This window comes from Sturnira hondurensis, unplaced genomic scaffold (assembly GCF_014824575.4).
Source record: "Sturnira hondurensis isolate 20B ecotype Veracruz unplaced genomic scaffold, ASM1482457v3 Scaffold0006413, whole genome shotgun sequence".
In the NCBI taxonomy this organism is placed as follows: domain Eukaryota; kingdom Metazoa; phylum Chordata; class Mammalia; order Chiroptera; family Phyllostomidae; genus Sturnira; species Sturnira hondurensis.
Genome location: NW_028079044.1, coordinates 52,142,750 through 52,160,827, shown reverse-complemented (window position 1 = coordinate 52,160,827; position 18,078 = coordinate 52,142,750). Strand labels below are relative to the sequence as shown.

Below are 18,078 nucleotides of genomic sequence, written 5' to 3'. Positions count from 1 at the left end.
GGGAGACCCTCTGTCGCCCTCAGGTGGCCCGGTCTCAGCTCCCAGTGCCAGGCATCCCTTCTGTGCCCTGTCTCTTCCACACCTGCTGGAACCTGCGCTCCTCGTCCCAGCGGTTCAGTCCCTGCACTGCAACCAGCGTCCCAGGACGCCAGCGTCTCCTGGTGGCTGAGTGTGGAGGTGCTTCTGGTGGTCAGGGGTGGGCTCCCCCTCTTTCTCCTGGAGGCAGGTTCTTGGCTTTGTTTCCAGCCACCACTCTTGGTTGCCCCCCACCTGCTGGCATGGCATCGGAACTTCCTCTGCTAGTCCTCCAGGTCTCTCCCGACGGGGGCAGGGGCCGTGCTGCCCGAGCTAAAGCCGTGAGTGGCCTGCGGCGGGAAGGAGCCTTCCAGGGCCGTTTCTTCTTACAGAAGGCTTTGTGTCAGGGTGATGGGTGTAAGCTGAGAAGCATGTAAGAGCCGAAGAAACCACTTAATGTAGGTTTTCTGTATTGATTTTAAACATCTGCTTTTAAATTCTGTTGAGCTTTACATCTTTCGATAGTCAACTCAATTATAAAATGATACTTAGGAAAACTACTTTAACCATGTTTTCATCTGGGAGGTTTGCAGGTAGTCACACGTGTTTGGGAAAGCATGTTATGATCCTGTGTTTAGCAGTGCTTAGGAGTTGGGCACAGACTTCCTTCAGGGATGCAGTTCTTAGTATTGAGTTTTCCAGGAAAACCGGGGGTCATGTCATATGACACAGACTCACCTAGTCGGCCTCCCACCCAGCTGTCCAAGCACCCAGTCACTCCAGCCACGTTGTGGGCTCTCACCCGCCACGTCAGCTGCTGTGTTCGTGTGGTGCCAGGATGGCGAGTGTGCAGGCTTCCTCGCACCTTCTCCCTGCTCTCTCCACAGTTGGCCCCTGTCGGTCCCAGGGATGGTGCGGCCTTGGGCCTCCTCGTGGGGAGCTCGTGGGCCAGGGGCACTCGTCTGCTGCCTGCTCTTGGCCAGCGCCGTCCTGGAGGCCCTTCCCCTTCCGGGAGGCACCTCTGGGCCATTACTCGTCTGCAAGCCCCAGTAGCCCCTCCTTCCTCAGTTCCAGTTTTTCATTGCTTTGTTTTTGATGGGGTCGTAGGTCAGTGGTGTGGCTTTGTTGTAATACCTCAGGTACGACATCGTGTTTTTCAAGTCCGAAACATGCGAAGGATCTAGCAGTGTTGGAAATGCCCAAAGTAGAAAGTTACTGTATAATATTTTATTAAGAAATAGAAGGAGCGGTTCTCCCTCAGATCCCAAGAGGGGATTTCCTTAACATTAGTTTTGGGTCCCCTCTGTCACAGGGGACAGGAGCCGGTCACAGTGTCGTCCAGTGCACTGACGGAGCTGGCCCGGTGCGGCAGCTCGTGGGAGTGGTTTTCTTTGATAACCTCTCCTGTTTGTCTTTTTATCAGTGAGTTAATACATCTCTGTGTGTCTGCATTTAAATGTTCGTGAGTAGGTTATGATGCGCTGAACATCTTTTACTCCTGATTCCAAACATATTTCTTACTGGCACTTTTTGAGTTTGGTTTTATAAAGAATAAATATGTGTAAGTAGGTGAGGGCATAAGTAAGACTAGAACTTTGTGTATTTGTGGTCTTTATTTTTCGCCATTCCTGATTTCATTAGGATTTTTTTAAGTCTCCAAAAATTGTTCACCAGTTACTTTTAAGACCTCTATTAATTAGATCTTAGAGATTAGTTTAAAGTTGATATTAAAGACATATTGGGTATTATAAAAAATGTTAAAATTTGTACAGTGATCCTTCAAATAAATGTAGGTTTACATAATTTGTCATGTTACCTGGAATTTAAAATACGGTGTTTTTCTAAAGACATTCGTTGAATTGGGATGGGGGTGTATGGCTCCAACATGCAGAACTTGCAGTTTCCACGGTTCAGTTCAATGGTCCGAGTCCCTCAGTGGAGTGGTCGCGCCTCAGTCACCACACGTGGTGCCTGAGTGTGCGCACAGAGCGCAGGCGCGGGCCACACGCAGCTGCGTCAGCCACAGGTGTGAGCTGTGACCCGTGACGGGCACTGCACTTCCCGCGGAGTCTGCCCCTCGGTGCACACAGACGGCAGCGTGTGCCCTTGCGCGGTCGCCTTGTTGGCCAGTGACAGGCCCAGAGGAGATGTGGACTGGAGACAGAAGCGCTAACCCTCGGGGTGAGATTGCCCTGGTGGGGAGGTCGGGTGGGGTGACTGTGCGACAAGACCGGGCAAGGCCCGAGTGTGCCGGAGACGCGGCAGAGAGCAGCAAACGCGGTTTCCCTGCTGCGGGCGGCCAGCAGGCCCCCTCAGAAAGCCCGCAGACGGACTTCGGTCAGACTGTTGGCGCTGCTGCCGGGAGCGTGCAGATGGAGCGATCCAGCGTCAGGCGAGAAGTGACAAAAAGCAGCAGGTGTGCACGTGACTGCAGGACTCCGAGTGTGAGCAGAGGAGCAGGAGGAGACAGCTGCTGTGGGTCGGGGTGGCTTATGCCACTGCCCCGGACGCTCTGCGCGTGCGGCCCAAGGAGCTCAGTGAGGGTGCTCGTGTCGATGTACACAAAGAGAACAGTTGTGGCAAAAAGACGGTGTCTTCAAGGAAGTGATGCAGCCACCAGGTTCACACAGGAGGGCCTCTCACAAAGGGTGAAGTGTGGGAAGCCGACCCAGACCTGTGAGGGGGCCTGATGGTTTGGCGAGGCCTCGGGCGGTGCTCACCCGTACCTCTGGTCGCACGGGGAGGCGAGGGAGACGGCGAGTGCTGTGCCAATCCCTCCAGGCAGGTCACTTGAAGGCCCCCGCGCTGCTGGGCCCCGGGAGAGCTGCCTGGACCTACTTCGTAGCTGAGGACAGGCCGTGAGGAGAAAAGTCTGGCACCATGAACCCTTGAAATGCGGCCTCTGCTCACTAAAGGGAGTCCTGAGGCTCGGGCGGCCCAGCAGCTGTCACTGCCACAGCGTGGCGCTCCATGTGCGGGACCCTCGCAGGCGCGGTGGCTGGGGTGCAGGGGCTGGCCCCGCCCAGCGTGCCCAGCAGACTGGGGGAGCTGGCGCGTGGCCGCCCAGGACAGGCCACCCCCGTAGCAGTTTGATGGGAACTGTGTGTGTGTTAACTGGTGGTAGAAGTTTTGTGCTTGATTTTTGTATGTCTTTTATTTTTAAATTTTGTTTTCCTAGAAACTCCTTTGCACTGTACTTTATGGAAGTATGTATTGGTCTGGGACAGGTTGGAAATGAAACAAACTGGCTGTTCACCACAGATGTTTAGGAGCGGGAGGTCTGAGCCAGGAGAGACTGGTTGTCTCAGCCCTTCAAGTCTTTCAGCTTCCTCTTCCTGACACGTGTTGGAAAAGATGCCCTGAGCTGTGCAGAAGTGGCAGGTCTCTGTGCCCAGTTCGTGGGCAGAGGTTACGAAGGACACAGCTGGCCACAGGTTGTGTGTAGAAGCGTTACAGTGGCAAAGCCCCGGGAAAGCCTCTCCCTGTGGGTGGGAGGGGCGGAGCCAGCCTCCCCAGTGGTGCCACCCTGCCACAGGCCAGAAAAGGACACAGGTCCAGACACAGGACCGCAGAAGCGTTGGGAGGCGGGACAGTCAGCACAGCAGGGGCAGCTGGGCCTCGAGGAGACCACCCTCCAGGGCGCTGCGCCAAGGCGTTGTGAAGGCTGATGGTGGTGGGCATTATCAGTCACACCCAGAACTACCGAGAAGGGTCAGGGAAGGCTCGATGGTGGAAGCGTGGCCAGTTTTGGGGGTGCGGAGACCAGATAGGGTTTTGACCGTCGACGAGAGCACCCAACTGCAATCGCACCTGTCAGGGAAGAGGCTCCCTCTGCGGGCGCTGGACGGCGGTTCGTCTGGAGCAGCTGCTCTGCTGGCCCCATGTGCTGATTTGCCTTTGCGTGGCCTCGGCCTGCTTCTGGGGGCGCAGGGGCTTTTGACACTGGTCTGGGGTTTCGGAGGCACGTCCGCACGGTGTTGTGTTTGGGGCTCCCTTCTCCGTGGCCATGCTCAGTGTCTGGAGTGATGAACCTCACAGCCAGTGAGTGTCAGCTCTGGCTGTTCTGGAGAGACTGCATGCTTCTCCCCGCAGGTGCCGAGACTACACTTGGTTTCACTGTCGGTGGGCAGGGGGAGGTGGTTTGGGGAGGGGGAGAGCCCATGGAAGCCGCCCCAGGTGTGCTTGGCTCTGCTGGGTGGCCTAGCAGCCGCACTCAGCTCGTCCAGCAGTTCTGACAGTCCACCTCTGACCCGTGGTCGTGGGGCCTGTGAAGAGCGGCAGTTTGGGCTCCTCCTTCCCGACCCTGTGCGACTTCCCGTTCTGCTTGTGGCCTCTGCCCAGACTTCCCGAACGTGCTGTTGCGGGGGGTGGCAGTGCCGGTGGTTAACCATGACTTCTTCCCAGGCTTAGCGTTGGGGTGTGTTGGGGCATGTGGGTGGGCTTTCCACTGTATTTAATTTGTGTCAATGTAACAAAATGTATTCCTGTTCCTACTTTGCTAAGAATTTTTTCTTTATCATGAGTGGTTGATAAACTTTATCAGATTCTTTTTTTACATATATTGAGATAACTGTGGTTTTTCTCCTTTCTAAAAATATGGTGAATTACATTGATTGCTTTTTCAATTTCTAAAAAAGTCCTCATTTAAGGATATGTTTACTGATTTTAGAGAGAGCAAAAAAGAGAGAAACATGAGAGAAAAAAATTGAAACTATTTTTTAAAAGCAGTTTCAGGTTCACAGAAAGATTTATGGAAAAGGTACAGAGGTTTCCCACGCACCCAGTGCCCCTGTCCCCATGCACAGCCTCCCTCTGTCCCCCACCAGAGGACCTTCTTGAGAACTGATGGATCTCCATGGACACGGCGTGGCCGCCCAGAGTCCATAGTCGACATTAGGTCCACCCATGCAGTGAGTTTGCACAGCTGTGCAATGCAGTGACATGCAGCCATCATTACAGTGTCACACAGAGCATCTTCACTGCCCTAAAAATGGTGCACTCTACCAGTTTACCCCTCTGCACCCCTGCCACCAGCCTCTGTGTCCACTGACATTGTCACTGTCTCTCTGGTTCTGCCTTTTCTGGAATGTCATGCAGTTGTACTCACACGGTGTGTGGCCTTTTCAGGTTGGTTCCTTTTACATAGTATCATGCAGTAAGTATCATGCAGTTTTAGGGTTCTTTTGTGTCTCTTTGTGGCCGAGCAGCTCATTCCGTTTTAGTGCTGAGTAACAACCCAAGGTCTGGCTGGACCACGGTTTGTTTGCCCGTCACCTATGGAAGGGTGTTTTGGCCACTTCCACGTGTTGGAGATTCTCAACACAGCTGCTGTGAATGTTGATTGAATTTTGAATGTTTAACCAATTCTGCATTTCTTGAATAAGCTTCTTGATCATAATATATTTTTCTTTTTAAATGTTACTAATCACATTTGCTAGTGTTTTGCATAGTCTTTTGCACTTGCATGTATAGGAAAGACTGGTTGGCACCCCTCCTCCCCGTCCTTGCTGGGTTTGTGCCGGTTTGCTGGCCTCATAAAACGACTTGGGAAGTGTTCCCTGTTCTCTGGAGGGATTTCTGTGAGGTTAATATTATTTCTTCCTTAAAGTGTTGAAAGCATTCAAATATTTCTTTGTGGGAAGAATTTTAATTCTAAATTATTTTTAGCAGAGTAAGTCTGTTTAGAGTTTGTATTTCTCGTTTCAGTTTTGGTAAGGTGCACTTTGCCAGGAATTGGGTGTGCATCTAAGTTTTCAAATTTATTGGCATAAAGTTCATAATCTCTTACTACTATTTTAATATCATTTTTACCTCTTACTAATTATTGATATTCCATACCTGTTCTCTTTCGCTCTTGACATTGCTAGTTCTGCCCCTGCTCACTTCTCAGCCCTGCCCTGCGGTGTCGGTCACATCACTCTTCTCAGAGAAGTAACTTCCTTTTGTTCAGCTTCTGAATAGTACCGTTAGGTATTAATTACTTAAGGTAATTGCTTTCCAATCTCCATTCCTGAAATATGCATTTCATGGTATATATTTTTTAATTTAAGAACAGTTCTCTCCACATGATTTCTTTTTTTTTAAGATTTTTTTTTATTTTGAGAGAGAGGAGAAGGGAGGGAGAAAGAGGGAGAGAAACCTCAATGTGTGGTTGCCCCTCAAACACCCCCTATTGGACACCCTGCCCACAACCCAGGCATGTGCCCGACTGGGAATCGAACTTCAGACACCTTTTGGTCCACAGGCTGGTGCTCAGTCCACGGAGCCGTGTCAGCCTGGGTGGCACTCAGTTTTGATATTTCTTTTCATTGTATCGTTCAGTTCAGAATACTTTGAGCTCCTTTTTGGGTAATTCCCAGACAATTGGGGGTTTTCTGGTTATCTTTTTTGTTGTTTTCCAGCTCAATTCCAGACACAGAACATATTGTTAGTCATTTTAGTCTTTGATTTGTATCGAATCTCTCTTTCACCCAGCATGTGGTCAGTTTTGGTGTTTCACACGCTTATTGAGTAAAGATTTCCCTCGCAAAGGTGACTTGCTATCAGGTGTAGCGAGATCAGATCCAGGCTGTTGCTCTTATGTTCGGACCCTCCTGCAGGTGCACAGTGTGCGGGCGCCTCCTCCCCTCCCTGCCTGCTTTCTCGTGCGGGGCTGCCTCGGGCGGGGGCCTGGGGCGGGGCCTCAGGGCGGGGCCTGGGGCGGGGCCCGAGGTGGGGCCTGGGGCGGGGCCTCGCGCTCCACCCAGCTTTCTCACAGGTGTCCTGCGCCCCCTGCGCTCAGCTGGTTTCTCTTTCATGAGAGGCTTTTTCTTGGATCTTCAGGCCCTTGAAGATGTAGAATTGGCAAATGCCCTTTTGGACAAGGCAGCCACCTCTGTCACCTATTGTCATGAGGGCCTACAGTGGCTGAGACTCCAGAGGGGCTGTTTCCACCTGGCTTGGCGGGGTCTCCACCCCCCCCCCCGCCCCCCGGAGTTTGTGTCTTGTCTGAGCGTTTCCCTCATGTGGAAGTCCGTCTCGTTAGAGAAGTTCCATTGTTTCTGTCTGTGGGTTTGGTTTTGTTCTGTCGCGATGTCTCTGACCCACTGCAGGGCGGCTGATGGAGCGGGAGGACTGTGCTTTGTCTTTGGTTTTTGGTCCTGAAGCCGGTGGGTGCGATGACCTTTCACCAACTGTCGCTGTGGGGAGGCGGAGCTTGGGTCTCGGACACGTCCTGGAAACTGGCCACAAAATTAATGTTTGGTTTTCCTGTGAGTCGTTTCTGCAGATTCAAAGGCTGTGTTTAAAAGGGGCTTAGCCACGTTGTTTATAGATAATACAGTAGATTTTTAAAAAGATTTATTTATTTACTTTTTAGAGAGTGAGAGGAAAGGAGGGAGAGGGAGAAACTTAAGTGCGTGGTTGCCTCTCGTGCACCCCCTACTGGGGACCTGCAACCCAGGCATGTGCCCTGACTGGGAATCGAACCAATGACCTTCTGGCTTGCAGGCTGGTGCTCAATCCAGTGAGCCACACCAGCCAGGGCCGTAGAGTGGATTTTTTTTTCTCTTAAATATATCTTATTGATTATGTCATTACAGTTGTCCCATTCCCCCCCTTCATTCCCCTCCACCCTGCACACCCCCTCCCCCACCATCCCCCCTTTAGTTTATGTTCATGTGTTGCAAGTTCTATAGATTCTATATTTCCCATACTATTCTTGCCCTCCCCCTGTCTATTTTTACCTACCGTCTATGCTACTTATTCTCTGTACCTTCTCCCCCCTTCTCCCCCTCTCACTCCCCAGTTGCTAACCCTCCATGTGATTTCCATGTCTATGGTTTCGCTTCCGATCTAGCTGTCTGCTTAGTTTGCTTTTGTTTTAGGTGAGGTTGTTAATAACTGTGAGTTTGCTGTCCTTTCACTGTTCATATTTTTTACCTTCTTTTTCTTAGATAAGTCCCTTTAATGTTTCTTATAATAAGGGCTTGGTGATGATGAACTCCTTGAACTTGACCTTATCTGAGAAGCACTTTATCTGTCCTTCCATTCTAAATGAAAGCTTTGCTGGATAAAGCAATCTTGGCTGTAGGTCTTTGGATTTCATGACTTGGAATACTTCTTTCCAGCCCCTTCTTGCCTGCAAGGTCTCTTTTGAGAAATCCACTGACAGTCTGATGGGAACTTCTTTGTAGGTGACTGTCCCCTTATCTCTTGCTGCTTCTAGGATTCTCTCCTTCATTTTAATCTTGGCTAATGTAATTATGATGTGCCTTGGTGTGTTCCTCCTTGGGTCCAACTTCTTTGGGACTCTCTGAGCTTCCTGGATTTCCTGGAAGTCTATTTCCTTTGCCAGACTGGGGAAGTTCTCCTTTATTATTTGTTCAAATAAGTTTTCCACTTGTGGCTGTTTCTTTCCCCCTTCTGGTACCCCTATAATTTGGATGTTGGAACGTTTAAAGATGTCCTGGAGGTTCCTAAGCCTCTCCTCATTTTTTTGAATTCTTGTGTCTTCCTTCTTTTCTGTTTGGTCTTTTTTTTCTTCCTTGTGGTCCAATCCCTTGATTTGAGTCCCAGTTTCCTTTCCATCACTATTGGTTTCCTGTGCATTACCCTTCATTTCAATTAGTTTAGCCTTCATATGTTCCTCTACTTTGTGACTAAAATCAACTAGTTCTGTGAGCATCCTGATCACCAGTGCTTTGAACTGTGTGTCTGAGAGGTTGACTATCTCTTGGTCGTTTAAAAGTATTGGCTCTGGGGCTTTGACCTGTAGTTCTTGAGCCATAATGTTTTGGTCTGTTCTTGCCTGTTACGTATGAGGTGTGGAACCTTAGGTGTTCCCCGGGGCGGGGCAACCCAGTTGCTGGGTTGTGGCGCTGTATGTGGGGGCCGGGTCAGAGAGGGGCAGTGGTGTTTGTTCTGCTCTCTCTTGGATTTCAGTCCCCTCTGCTGCTTCCCGCAAGCAAACTGGGCCCCCCTGGTGCCGGCTCCTGGGTGTGTGGGCCTGTGCACCCTCCAGGACCCTGTGGGTCTCTCCAACAAACTCTCTGTGAGCCTGGGAGCCTCTCCTGGCACCTCGACCTGGAAAGATTTTCCAATTGGTGCTTTTAGGCTTTAATTCCCATCGCTGGGGCCCTAGCCTGCACGGTCTGTCTCACTGCTCGCTCCTCTGCCAGGTTTATCTGCGTGCGAATGTGTGACCGTGGTCAGCCCACCACCTTGCGCCCTCACTGGGTCTGCCTGTTGCCACTTCGCACCTGGGATCTGCCAACTGCCGCCTGCGTGCCTGGGTTGATCCTGCTGCTTTTTCCTGCGAGACCTGTTCCACCAGCCGCTGACTCCGCCCCTCTTACCTGTCTAGCTGAATGGTTCGTTGTTGTCGGACTTCCCTGCAGTTCAGTTTTCTGTGTTTTGGTTGCGTTTTTGTTACTAAAACTTTGTTGTCTTTTAAACTTGGTTGTGCGAGGAGACACAGTATTTCTACCTAGGCCTCCATCTTGGCCGGAAGTCTCGTTTTTTTGACAGCTGAAATAGGGCTCCTGGCCTTTTACTAGTTTGCGTAATAGTATCATGCTACCGCGATTTCGGTTCTGCCCCGCGTGCAGGAGTGGGGGATGCAGTGATTATTATCTCGTTGTATTGAACGGTCCCCGTTCTCCTCCAGCACAGAGAACACGAAACAGTGCTGTTAATAGGTTAATGTAGTAATTAACGCATCGCATTTCAGTCAGTAGATTTCAAATATTGCACAGTGGAAATGATTTTTTTTCTTTCAGAATATGACAGGTACCTAGCATCTAGCAAGATAATGGCAGCTGCTTACCTGGACCCAAACTTGAATCGCACACCAAATTCCAGTGCCAAGACGCACCCGGGGACCAGTGTGGAGCGTTCCCCGGGAGCCATGGAGCGAGTGCTGAAAGTCTTTCACTACTTCGAAAGCAACAGTGAGCCGACCACGTGGGCCAGTATCATCCGGCATGGGGATGCCACCGACGTCAGGGTGAGTGCAGCGTCCGGCCTGCCGGTGCGTGCAGCGGGTGTTGGTGGCGCCCACGAGGACTGAACCCGCAACCCCGTTCCCGCGCGGCGGAGGTGTTGGCTGTTTCTTCACAGCACTCGTGCCACCGATGCGCCACTGGCCAGAGTTTAGGTTGTTGTAGAACTTCCTCAGGGGATGGTAACTGAGTTATCTTATTTATGTAACCCCACTGACTGATTTTTCTCTTCTGGCTTTTAACTTTTTTAAATTTATTTTTTACTTTGTTTTTTTTTCTTTTCTTTTTTTTTTATGTAAGCATGTATTTATTTTTACTGTAGTTATTCCAGTACCCTGGTTTTTATTTCAGTTTTTCAAAGTATACAAAGAAACAAAGCAATTAAAACAACCTCTAATACTTGTGGGATAAGTAAGTCGTTTTCTGGAAAGTGTGACTTTGAAGGCGTTTTCATCACTCCAATTAGGGTAGTTCCCTAAAAGTTGTTGAATGTCCTGCTGACCTCAGCCCCTTGGCGAGGCTGGAGGTGGAGGCGGTCCCTGCTCGCACAGTGACGTGTGTGGGGAGAGGCAGCCGTGGCCTTTGCTGCCCGGCAGTGTGCAAGGTGCTTTCTGGTGGGGCCTGGCGACCCGGAAACCCAAGAAGCCCCAGGTATGGGAGTGGGCCGGGAAGGGAGGGTTTCCTGTGGGTGTGAGTGAGAGTGGGATGGAGAATTCTGGGAGCTGCACACCCGAGACAGAGGTTTCCGAGACAGGAGTGGGAGGTAGCCCCGGGGCTTTGGGAGACCAAGTTCACTGTGTAAAATTCTGGGAAGTGTTTACTGTGATCAGTGTTAAAGGAACCTTCCTCCTTCCTGCCCCCCACTTAGTCCATTAAGGGGACATGTGTCTGTCTCCATATGAACCACTGTCACCCTCCTTTTGCCCACCCCATCTGTCACAGACTGTCAGCCATTGACAGTGCCTGAGCCACTAGAGGAAGGTGAGTGTTACTACCCGAACCTGTGGGAAGAAAGGACACAGCACACACAGGCCCCTCCAGCACACTCAATTTGCTGGAGGGGAACACGCTTGTTCAGATCGGCACTAATTATCGCTGCCAAGCTGGCGTGGGTGTAGAGCCGCAGCCGAAAGTGCCTTTCTGATTGGAGTGGGAAAATGCTCAAACGTTTGGGGCTGTGTGTGTCTGTGGAAATGATGAATGTCATGAGCAGAGCTGTCCTGTGCCCAGAACCACCTCCCAGCAGTTTCTGTGTCCAGCCCCTGACAGTGCCCGTGTCTGCGTCTGTCCTTGGTCCTTCTCAGGTGCTGGCTGTTAGGTGGCGCCTCTGCTGCTGTGTGTGTTACCGTGTGCGCTGTTCTCTCCGAGAGAGGGCTGGTTATTCTGGATCCAGAGGGTTTTGGTGCCACAAACGATACAGAAGTCCTAGGAAGTTCAACTTTTAAATTTAATTCAGCTCCTGCCCTGCCCTGGTAGCTGGGTTGGTTGGAGCGTCGTCCTGTGCACCAGAAGGTTGTGGGGTTCGATTCCCAGTCACAGCACATGCCTATGTTGTGGGTTTGAGTTTTGATAGGGTTGTGTGTGGGAGGCAACTGATGGATGTTTCTTTCTCATCAACATCTGTCTGTCTGTCTCTGCCCTTCCCCCCATTTCTCTCTCTCTAAAATCAATAATTGTATCCTCAAGTGAGGATTAAAAAACAAGGAGTGCCTCTATGTTACCACTTTCAGTTTTCAGTGGAGAGTCAAAGTTGCAACCTCGTTTAGTACGAGATGCTATGGCGCAGTGACGCTTAGTTGCGCAGACCCACTCTCGAAGTCCTTCCGGGCGGCTTCAGACAGTGTGATGGAGTGAGATGGCTGAGGTCCTGTCCACCCTGTTGAGCTCCCACGCCCGGAACCTGCTTCTCCCTAGGAAGCACCGCAGTTGCAGCTGCGCCCACTGGTCTGCAGGGGGCTCCAGTGTGTGCCCCATGAGCTCAGGGCATGTGGAGGGGTCGGTAGCCTTGCGGGGGTCACCAGGGAGAGCAGCCAGGGAAGGCGGGATTGCTCCTGGGGTGCTGATGGCAGATACAAGTCCGAGGAGTGATTTGTGCCCTGCACTCGCTCTGTGTCCGGGCGTGGAAGAGGAGACAGGTACATGGGAACAGACGACTGACACATAGGCATGAATGGCAGCTTTGACCAGGAGGAAGGCAGGCCACAGTGGCGGGCGCTGTGGAGCAGAGGGCTGTGTTGGGGCAATGGCGCTGGCATTGGGACGTGCTTGGCAGTTTGTGGGCAGAGCTGAGGCGGCAGACAGAGGTGCCTTTGTGGGGGTGTGGAAGGGGCGCTAGCCGCCATCTTTTGCAGCTCGGGGGTCTGTGTGTTGGTGGGGAGAAGCTGCAGGAGTCGCCTTTGAGAGGGTCACTAGAAAAGATGTCCCTTCCTCTGGGCAGATCCCCCACCCTGGAGCTCCGGCTGGATTTCAGCCCCTGCCCAACCCCGCTCCCTTGGCCGGGCGCCCTCCTGTAGGGCCCAGCTTGCACCATCATCCACGGCGGCCCTGTCACAAGTCCTGGCCTTGAAGACAAAGCGAGAAGGACATTTTATGCTTAGCTCAGTTCTTCCCATCCTTCCTGTCCCTGTGGGAACTCTTCTTCGTGAAGCTCTCTTTGCCTCTTCTGGCCAGGTCCTTTGTTTGTGCCTTTGTCCTCTGCCCTTCCCTCCCACCCTCTCCTGTGTTTGACACAAAGCTTGTCCTAGACTGAGCAGTCTGCACGGGAGGTGGGCCACATGCAGGCACCAGGGCCCTGCACAGGAGTGGCCCTGGGCGCGGACACCCGCGGTCCCCGCCAGTTTCTGTGTGTGGCATGGGTGTCTGTCCTTCCTGAGGGGCAGGCCGGGAGCGCCCCCAGTTGTATTGTCGACACACGATTTTGTCATAAAGAAACACCCGCGTGCTAACGTGTGTCTTATGTGTTGAGTTACGTGCTAGATTCAGCTAACGGTGGATCTCCATAAACCAGTGATAGTTTTCTTTACTATTTCATGCTAGTATCAGCATCATCGAAAAATCCCTGTCAACGGCCTAAAGGACTGAGACGATTTCGGGGACTGTGGTTAACACAGCCTCACACAAGGGCAGCAGGTGGCTTCATCACGTGTGTGAGCAAGCTGTCCTGTGGGCATCTTCACACACACACACACACACGCACACACACACAGAGGCTCTGGAGCGCCCTCCCCCTGCCGTGAGGTGGGGCCAGGCTTCCTGCTCCTCTCCCTGCAGCCCCAGCAGAGGCTTCACTTCCTCTGGGAAGCTCCGTCAGTGGCTCCCTTCAAAGGTCACCTCCCCCCCTCTGTGGAGCCATGGGCTGCAGAACCAGTTGCCAAGTTTGGGGGCTGGCTTAGATTGCCGCTCGTCAGTCTTTGGAGTGCAGGCAGAGTGGTCGGGCCCAGCTTCAGGGAGCTTTTCCTACAGTGTTGATTCTGCCGGACACCTGGCCTTAACTGTGTGGCCCTAGGTGCACATTTTTAAACGGTGGTCTCAGTTGCAGCCTGGTCTCCAGGAGTGGGCCGTCCTTGGTTCAGAAAGTGTGACCCCTCCTCGGGTCCCGCCCTCAGCCAAGGGATCCCTGAGGGTGGCCGGTCCGCAGGGCGGGCTGCAGGCCTGTTCCGCGTTTCCATGCCTTGCTCATCAGTACAGAAAGGAAAAGAGCCTGTTTGTTTTGACTTTTCCTTGCTCAATAACAGTACTGTCTAAGAAGAAAGGTTGCCAGGGGTATTAAGTAGTTTATTAACTTGAGACTCCTCACCCAAGGTGTCTGGGCATTAACGAAAAGAAGTAACCATCGCGTCAGGTTCGAGCGTGCAATGTTTTGTCTCTAACGGTCGTTTCTGGGGGGGGGTGTTTCTAGGGCATCATTCAGAAGATAGTGGACAGTCACAAGGTAAAGCACGTGGCCTGCTATGGATTCCGGCTCAGCCACCTGCGGTCAGAGGAGGTCCACTGGCTGCACTTGGACATGGGCGTCTCCAGCGTGCGGGAGAAGTATGAGCTCGCGCACCCGCCGGAGGAGTGGAAGTAAGACCTCACACCTGCTTCCTGTCACTCTCACGTGCTCTGTTTTCTGTGCCCGTCACGCCCCCGAGGGGGAGCGCCTGTGCTGACCTTCCGTGCTGGCTGGCTGTCCTCGTGACTGCTGCTCGAAGTTGGCCGGTGACCGTCCACTTCTGCGGAGTCCGTCTTCGGGGCACTGCTGACTTCCAGCTGCTGGCCTGCTGGTTGCCTCCCACTGGGACGGCCTATTGCTGGCCGCAGCTCCCTGGCCCTGCTGCTTTGTTGTGACCCCGCTCTCACAGCTCCGGCCTGTCTGTCTGTCTGTCTGTCCACCCCACTGCATCCCTCCGTGCGGCAGGCCCAATGCCCCCGAGGAGGCCAGGCCACTGGCCTCGTTCCTGGGCAGCATCGCTGGCTTTGTGGTGCCGGGCTGGCTCTCCGACGCTCACAGAGGACATCGCAGCAGGAAGGGCCTCCTGGGGACTCAGGCTGTGGTGATGCAGCCAGGGGCTCCCGGGGTGTCAAAGGGCTCCCTGCCTTGTCCTCACCCTGGTTCTCCCCCAGTGGTTCTTGTCACTGGGGGGTGACCCGACCCGCTTGTAGGAAGTCACACGTCTAAAGCCGTCACAGTGGGGAAGCGTGACTGGTGAGCTCGGGGTTCTCGTGCTGGTGGGTGGCGCCGCAGGGGTGGAGGGGTGGGACTGGAGAGGGCATCGGGTGCCATCAGCCTGTTCCCCGGAGCGGCCGGGCCCATCAGGCCCTCGCAGAGAAGAAGTCACCCTTTAGGTTCATAAAGCCCCGGTTAGAGCTTACCGAAGAAACAGACTGTGTCTTCGATGTGCCCGACGGCAGGAGCTGTGCGGGCAGAATATTCCGGGACAGTGTGTGTGGTGGGTTTACATCAATGGCTAGTGAAGATTTTACCTCCAGCTGTTTAGTCAGTTAATCAAACAAGTGTTTAAAACTCAGACTGTCTGGAAGTTAGTCACCAAGATCTGCGGGTGTTCTTATGTGACACACTTTGGTGTCCTCTTCGTTTACATAGACGCATCCTGGGCACACTTAGCATAATGACGTTCTCAGTGCTCCATGAAGTGTTTGGCGGGTGAGTTTTGTTTTTGTTCTTTGAAGCCAGTTTACCTGACCTCAGTTTGGGTTGGGCTCAGCGGGCACCGGCCGACTCCGTGGAGCCTGAGCCCTCAGAAGGAAGGACCGCCCGCTGGGTGACGTAGGGCTTCATGTCGGCTGGCCATGCGTGGTGAAGGGCGAAGAGGCTGCTGCTGGCAGTGACCCTGAGGAAGGGGGGGGTGACGTCCCCACCCAGTGGCTGTGAAGAGCCAGGGGCTGTGCAGCTCCATGCTATTTACATCTGTGTGTTTGTAATTCATAAAATGTGCACGTCACTTAGTTCTCCCCGAACCTTCCGAAGTGGAGACTGTTGTACACGTGAAAACGGAGGTACAAGTTGATCTGAGTGCACTTGCAGGCAGTTCGTGGGCAGCTCTGACCAGCACCCCACTGTCTGACGCTAGTGCCCGTGTTCGAAGCCCGCATGCCCACCCCGGCAGCAGTGAGCTCACCTGAGAATGCTGAGAAGGTCGCCAGGTGTGGCAGGTTCGTGGGGGTGGCACGGGGTCTGGCGGGCGGTCAGGAAAGACCCTGAGGTCAGAGACAGAGCTGATTCCCGTGCGGGTTTTCGGGCGCGGGAAGCCTGACTCGGGTGGTTGTGTGCGTTTGAGAGGAGAGAGCGTGTTGAGTGTCCCTGATGAAGAGGGGACTCTTAACCGGTGACCAGGCAGCAGTTCTGGAAGTCATCAGGTGACGCAACAGCAGCTGGGATACGGCTGAAAATCAGGACCTGGGGACTCGGATCCGAGAAAATGAGCCAAAGCACAGCACAGAGAGGTGAGCAGGTGGGAGGTGGGAAAGCCAGCTTATGTGACACGGAGAATGAGGAGGTCCGCCTGTCTCTGACGGGGCCTCGAGAGAAGAGAACGAGGAGGGGGCAAGAGGACACAAACCAGAGGTAGTGGCTGAGAGTTTTCCAGAATCCGTGCATGACAGGAGTCCTCAAGTGCAGGATGAACATGGAATCCCAAGTAGGATTAGTGAAACTAAATGGGCACTTGGGCAGATTGTGGTAAAATAGTGTTGTATAAAAGAAAAAGAGATGATGTTGGAAGGAACTAGAGAAAAAGTCGGACTTCTCCACAGTGGTAGTCGGTGCTGAGGAAATAGCAAGCGAGGCCTTTGGAATGGGGAGGAAGAGGACCTGGCAGCCGTGTCTGCAGTCCAGCCGCGCGCCCACCCAAGCCGGGCGACCCCAGTGCTTTCCCCAGACAGGCCACTGCTGGCGGAACCTCTTTCAGGCACCTTTCAGGGAAAGGGGGGTGGTTTCTGACACGGGTCTCACATGCAGGAAAGAATGCCAGCCCCAAAGCTGGGCAGGTCTAAATAGTCATTATCTGTAAAAACAAAAATAGTGACAGCACTGATATTTTTCTAGTAAAAATGTAGAAAAATGCCAGATGCATGGCAGAGCAGAGGAGGTCAGAGTTAAAGCTGTCAACACGACATTAGGCAGAAATACGCATTCACTAGCACATGCACTGACACATTTACTGACAGCACGTGGTCAGTTGTCAGCCAGCAAATGAGGAAGGTGTCTGCATCTCTGCTGTTTGCGAGGGCTTCCGAAGCTGCATGCCTAGACCTCGGCCTCGGACCTGCAGGAAGCGCCGGGCCGCCCCTCGAGACCCAGCACCCGCACGTGTGTGCATCTCCAAGTCAGCTCTGCAGAGTGGCTCTGCACGTGTCATCTGTGAACGTCCGCGCCGGAGTGTGGGCTTTTCTCGGGCCGTCGTGTGCGGCTCTCCCTCTCGGAAGTGGGCGGACAAAAGTACTTCACTGCCCACCAGCCAGGGAGGCCGGCGGCTGCTGTCGCTCTATTAATAGCCTGTGGAAGAAGTTTTAAGTCAGAAAAGCATTATTAGGGATGTAGAAGATAACTTCACAATAATGAAACACTCATTTCACCAAGAATTTAGTGAGGATAGAAATAGATATAGCCTTAAATTTGTAAATTCCTAAAGACATTCCTAAAAGTGTATAAAGCAACAATGTTAATAAGATAATAAAACTTACTTTCTAATAATAAAAGCAGGAGAAACACAAATGATAGTGAACCGTTTTTAAATTATGTATTTATTCTTTCTGATGCAGAAATATAGAATTTGGCACATAGCAGTATATTAACCAGTTTAAAAACGCATTCCTAACTAATGCTTGGTTCACAAAACAACACCTAGCTTGCTGGGGGTCCCCGGTGGAGTCCTCTTGGTCCCCCTGTCCACTGGTGTGCAGGAGCGCGCTCAGTCCCTTCCTGCTTTCTCAGTACTGTCTTCACGCAGCCTTCTGGGCACCGCGCTGCCCGGCTGCCCTGACCATCCCCTCTCTTATGCTGCTTAGCCTTTATGGTTAGGGGCCACACCAGGAACCTCTTTTCCTCTCTCTCTCTCTGTCTGTGGCATCACAGTCACAGTCTAACCAGATGGACCCGGGAGACCATAACCAAGTCACAGCAGTGACCCAGGCAGAGGTGCTGAAGGAAGGTGGACTAGGGCAGTCTTAACGGGAGGGGCGGGGAGCAGTCGTGCAGGGACAGATTTTGAAGGCGGAGCTCATGGAGTTTGCTAGTGGATCTTTTAATATGCAAAGAACCAATGCAACGTGTGAGTCAGTGCTGCTTGTCAGCTCCGAGGAGCTCCTTCGGCCTCTGTGGGAGCTTCTCACTTGCCCTGCTAGCCGCGCTGGCCTGCTCCCTGGCAAGCCAAGCACATCGCTCCTTGGGGCCTTGGCACTTCGGCCGTTTCCAGTGCAGCTTGGCTCTCCCTTCAGTTGGGGCGAGCGCTCCCCTGTCACCTCTGCCCTGTGGCAGTCCTGGACCTTTCTTCCTGCTGATAGCTTCTTTCCCACTCAAGGGCCTTACTGGAGACACTGTGTCCCTGTTCCTGGTTTCTGGTCCCACCTGGTATGCAGCAGG

At 52.7% G+C, this 18,078-nt stretch overlaps 1 protein-coding gene across 10 annotated transcripts in view; it reads left to right on the top strand.

The window, feature by feature from the left end:
* PTK2 (protein tyrosine kinase 2) overlaps nt 1–18,078 on the top strand; it is a 156,733-nt gene that overhangs the window by 44,364 nt on the left and 94,291 nt on the right. For all 10 annotated transcript variants that reach the window (XM_037048615.1, XM_037048617.1, XM_037048616.1 and 7 more), the window contains exons 2-3: nt 9,774–10,000; nt 13,894–14,060. In XM_037048615.1, coding sequence (XP_036904510.1) covers nt 9,806–10,000; nt 13,894–14,060 — 362 coding nt within the window. In that variant the 5' untranslated portion in view covers nt 9,774–9,805. The remainder of the gene's footprint in view (nt 1–9,773; nt 10,001–13,893; nt 14,061–18,078) is intronic.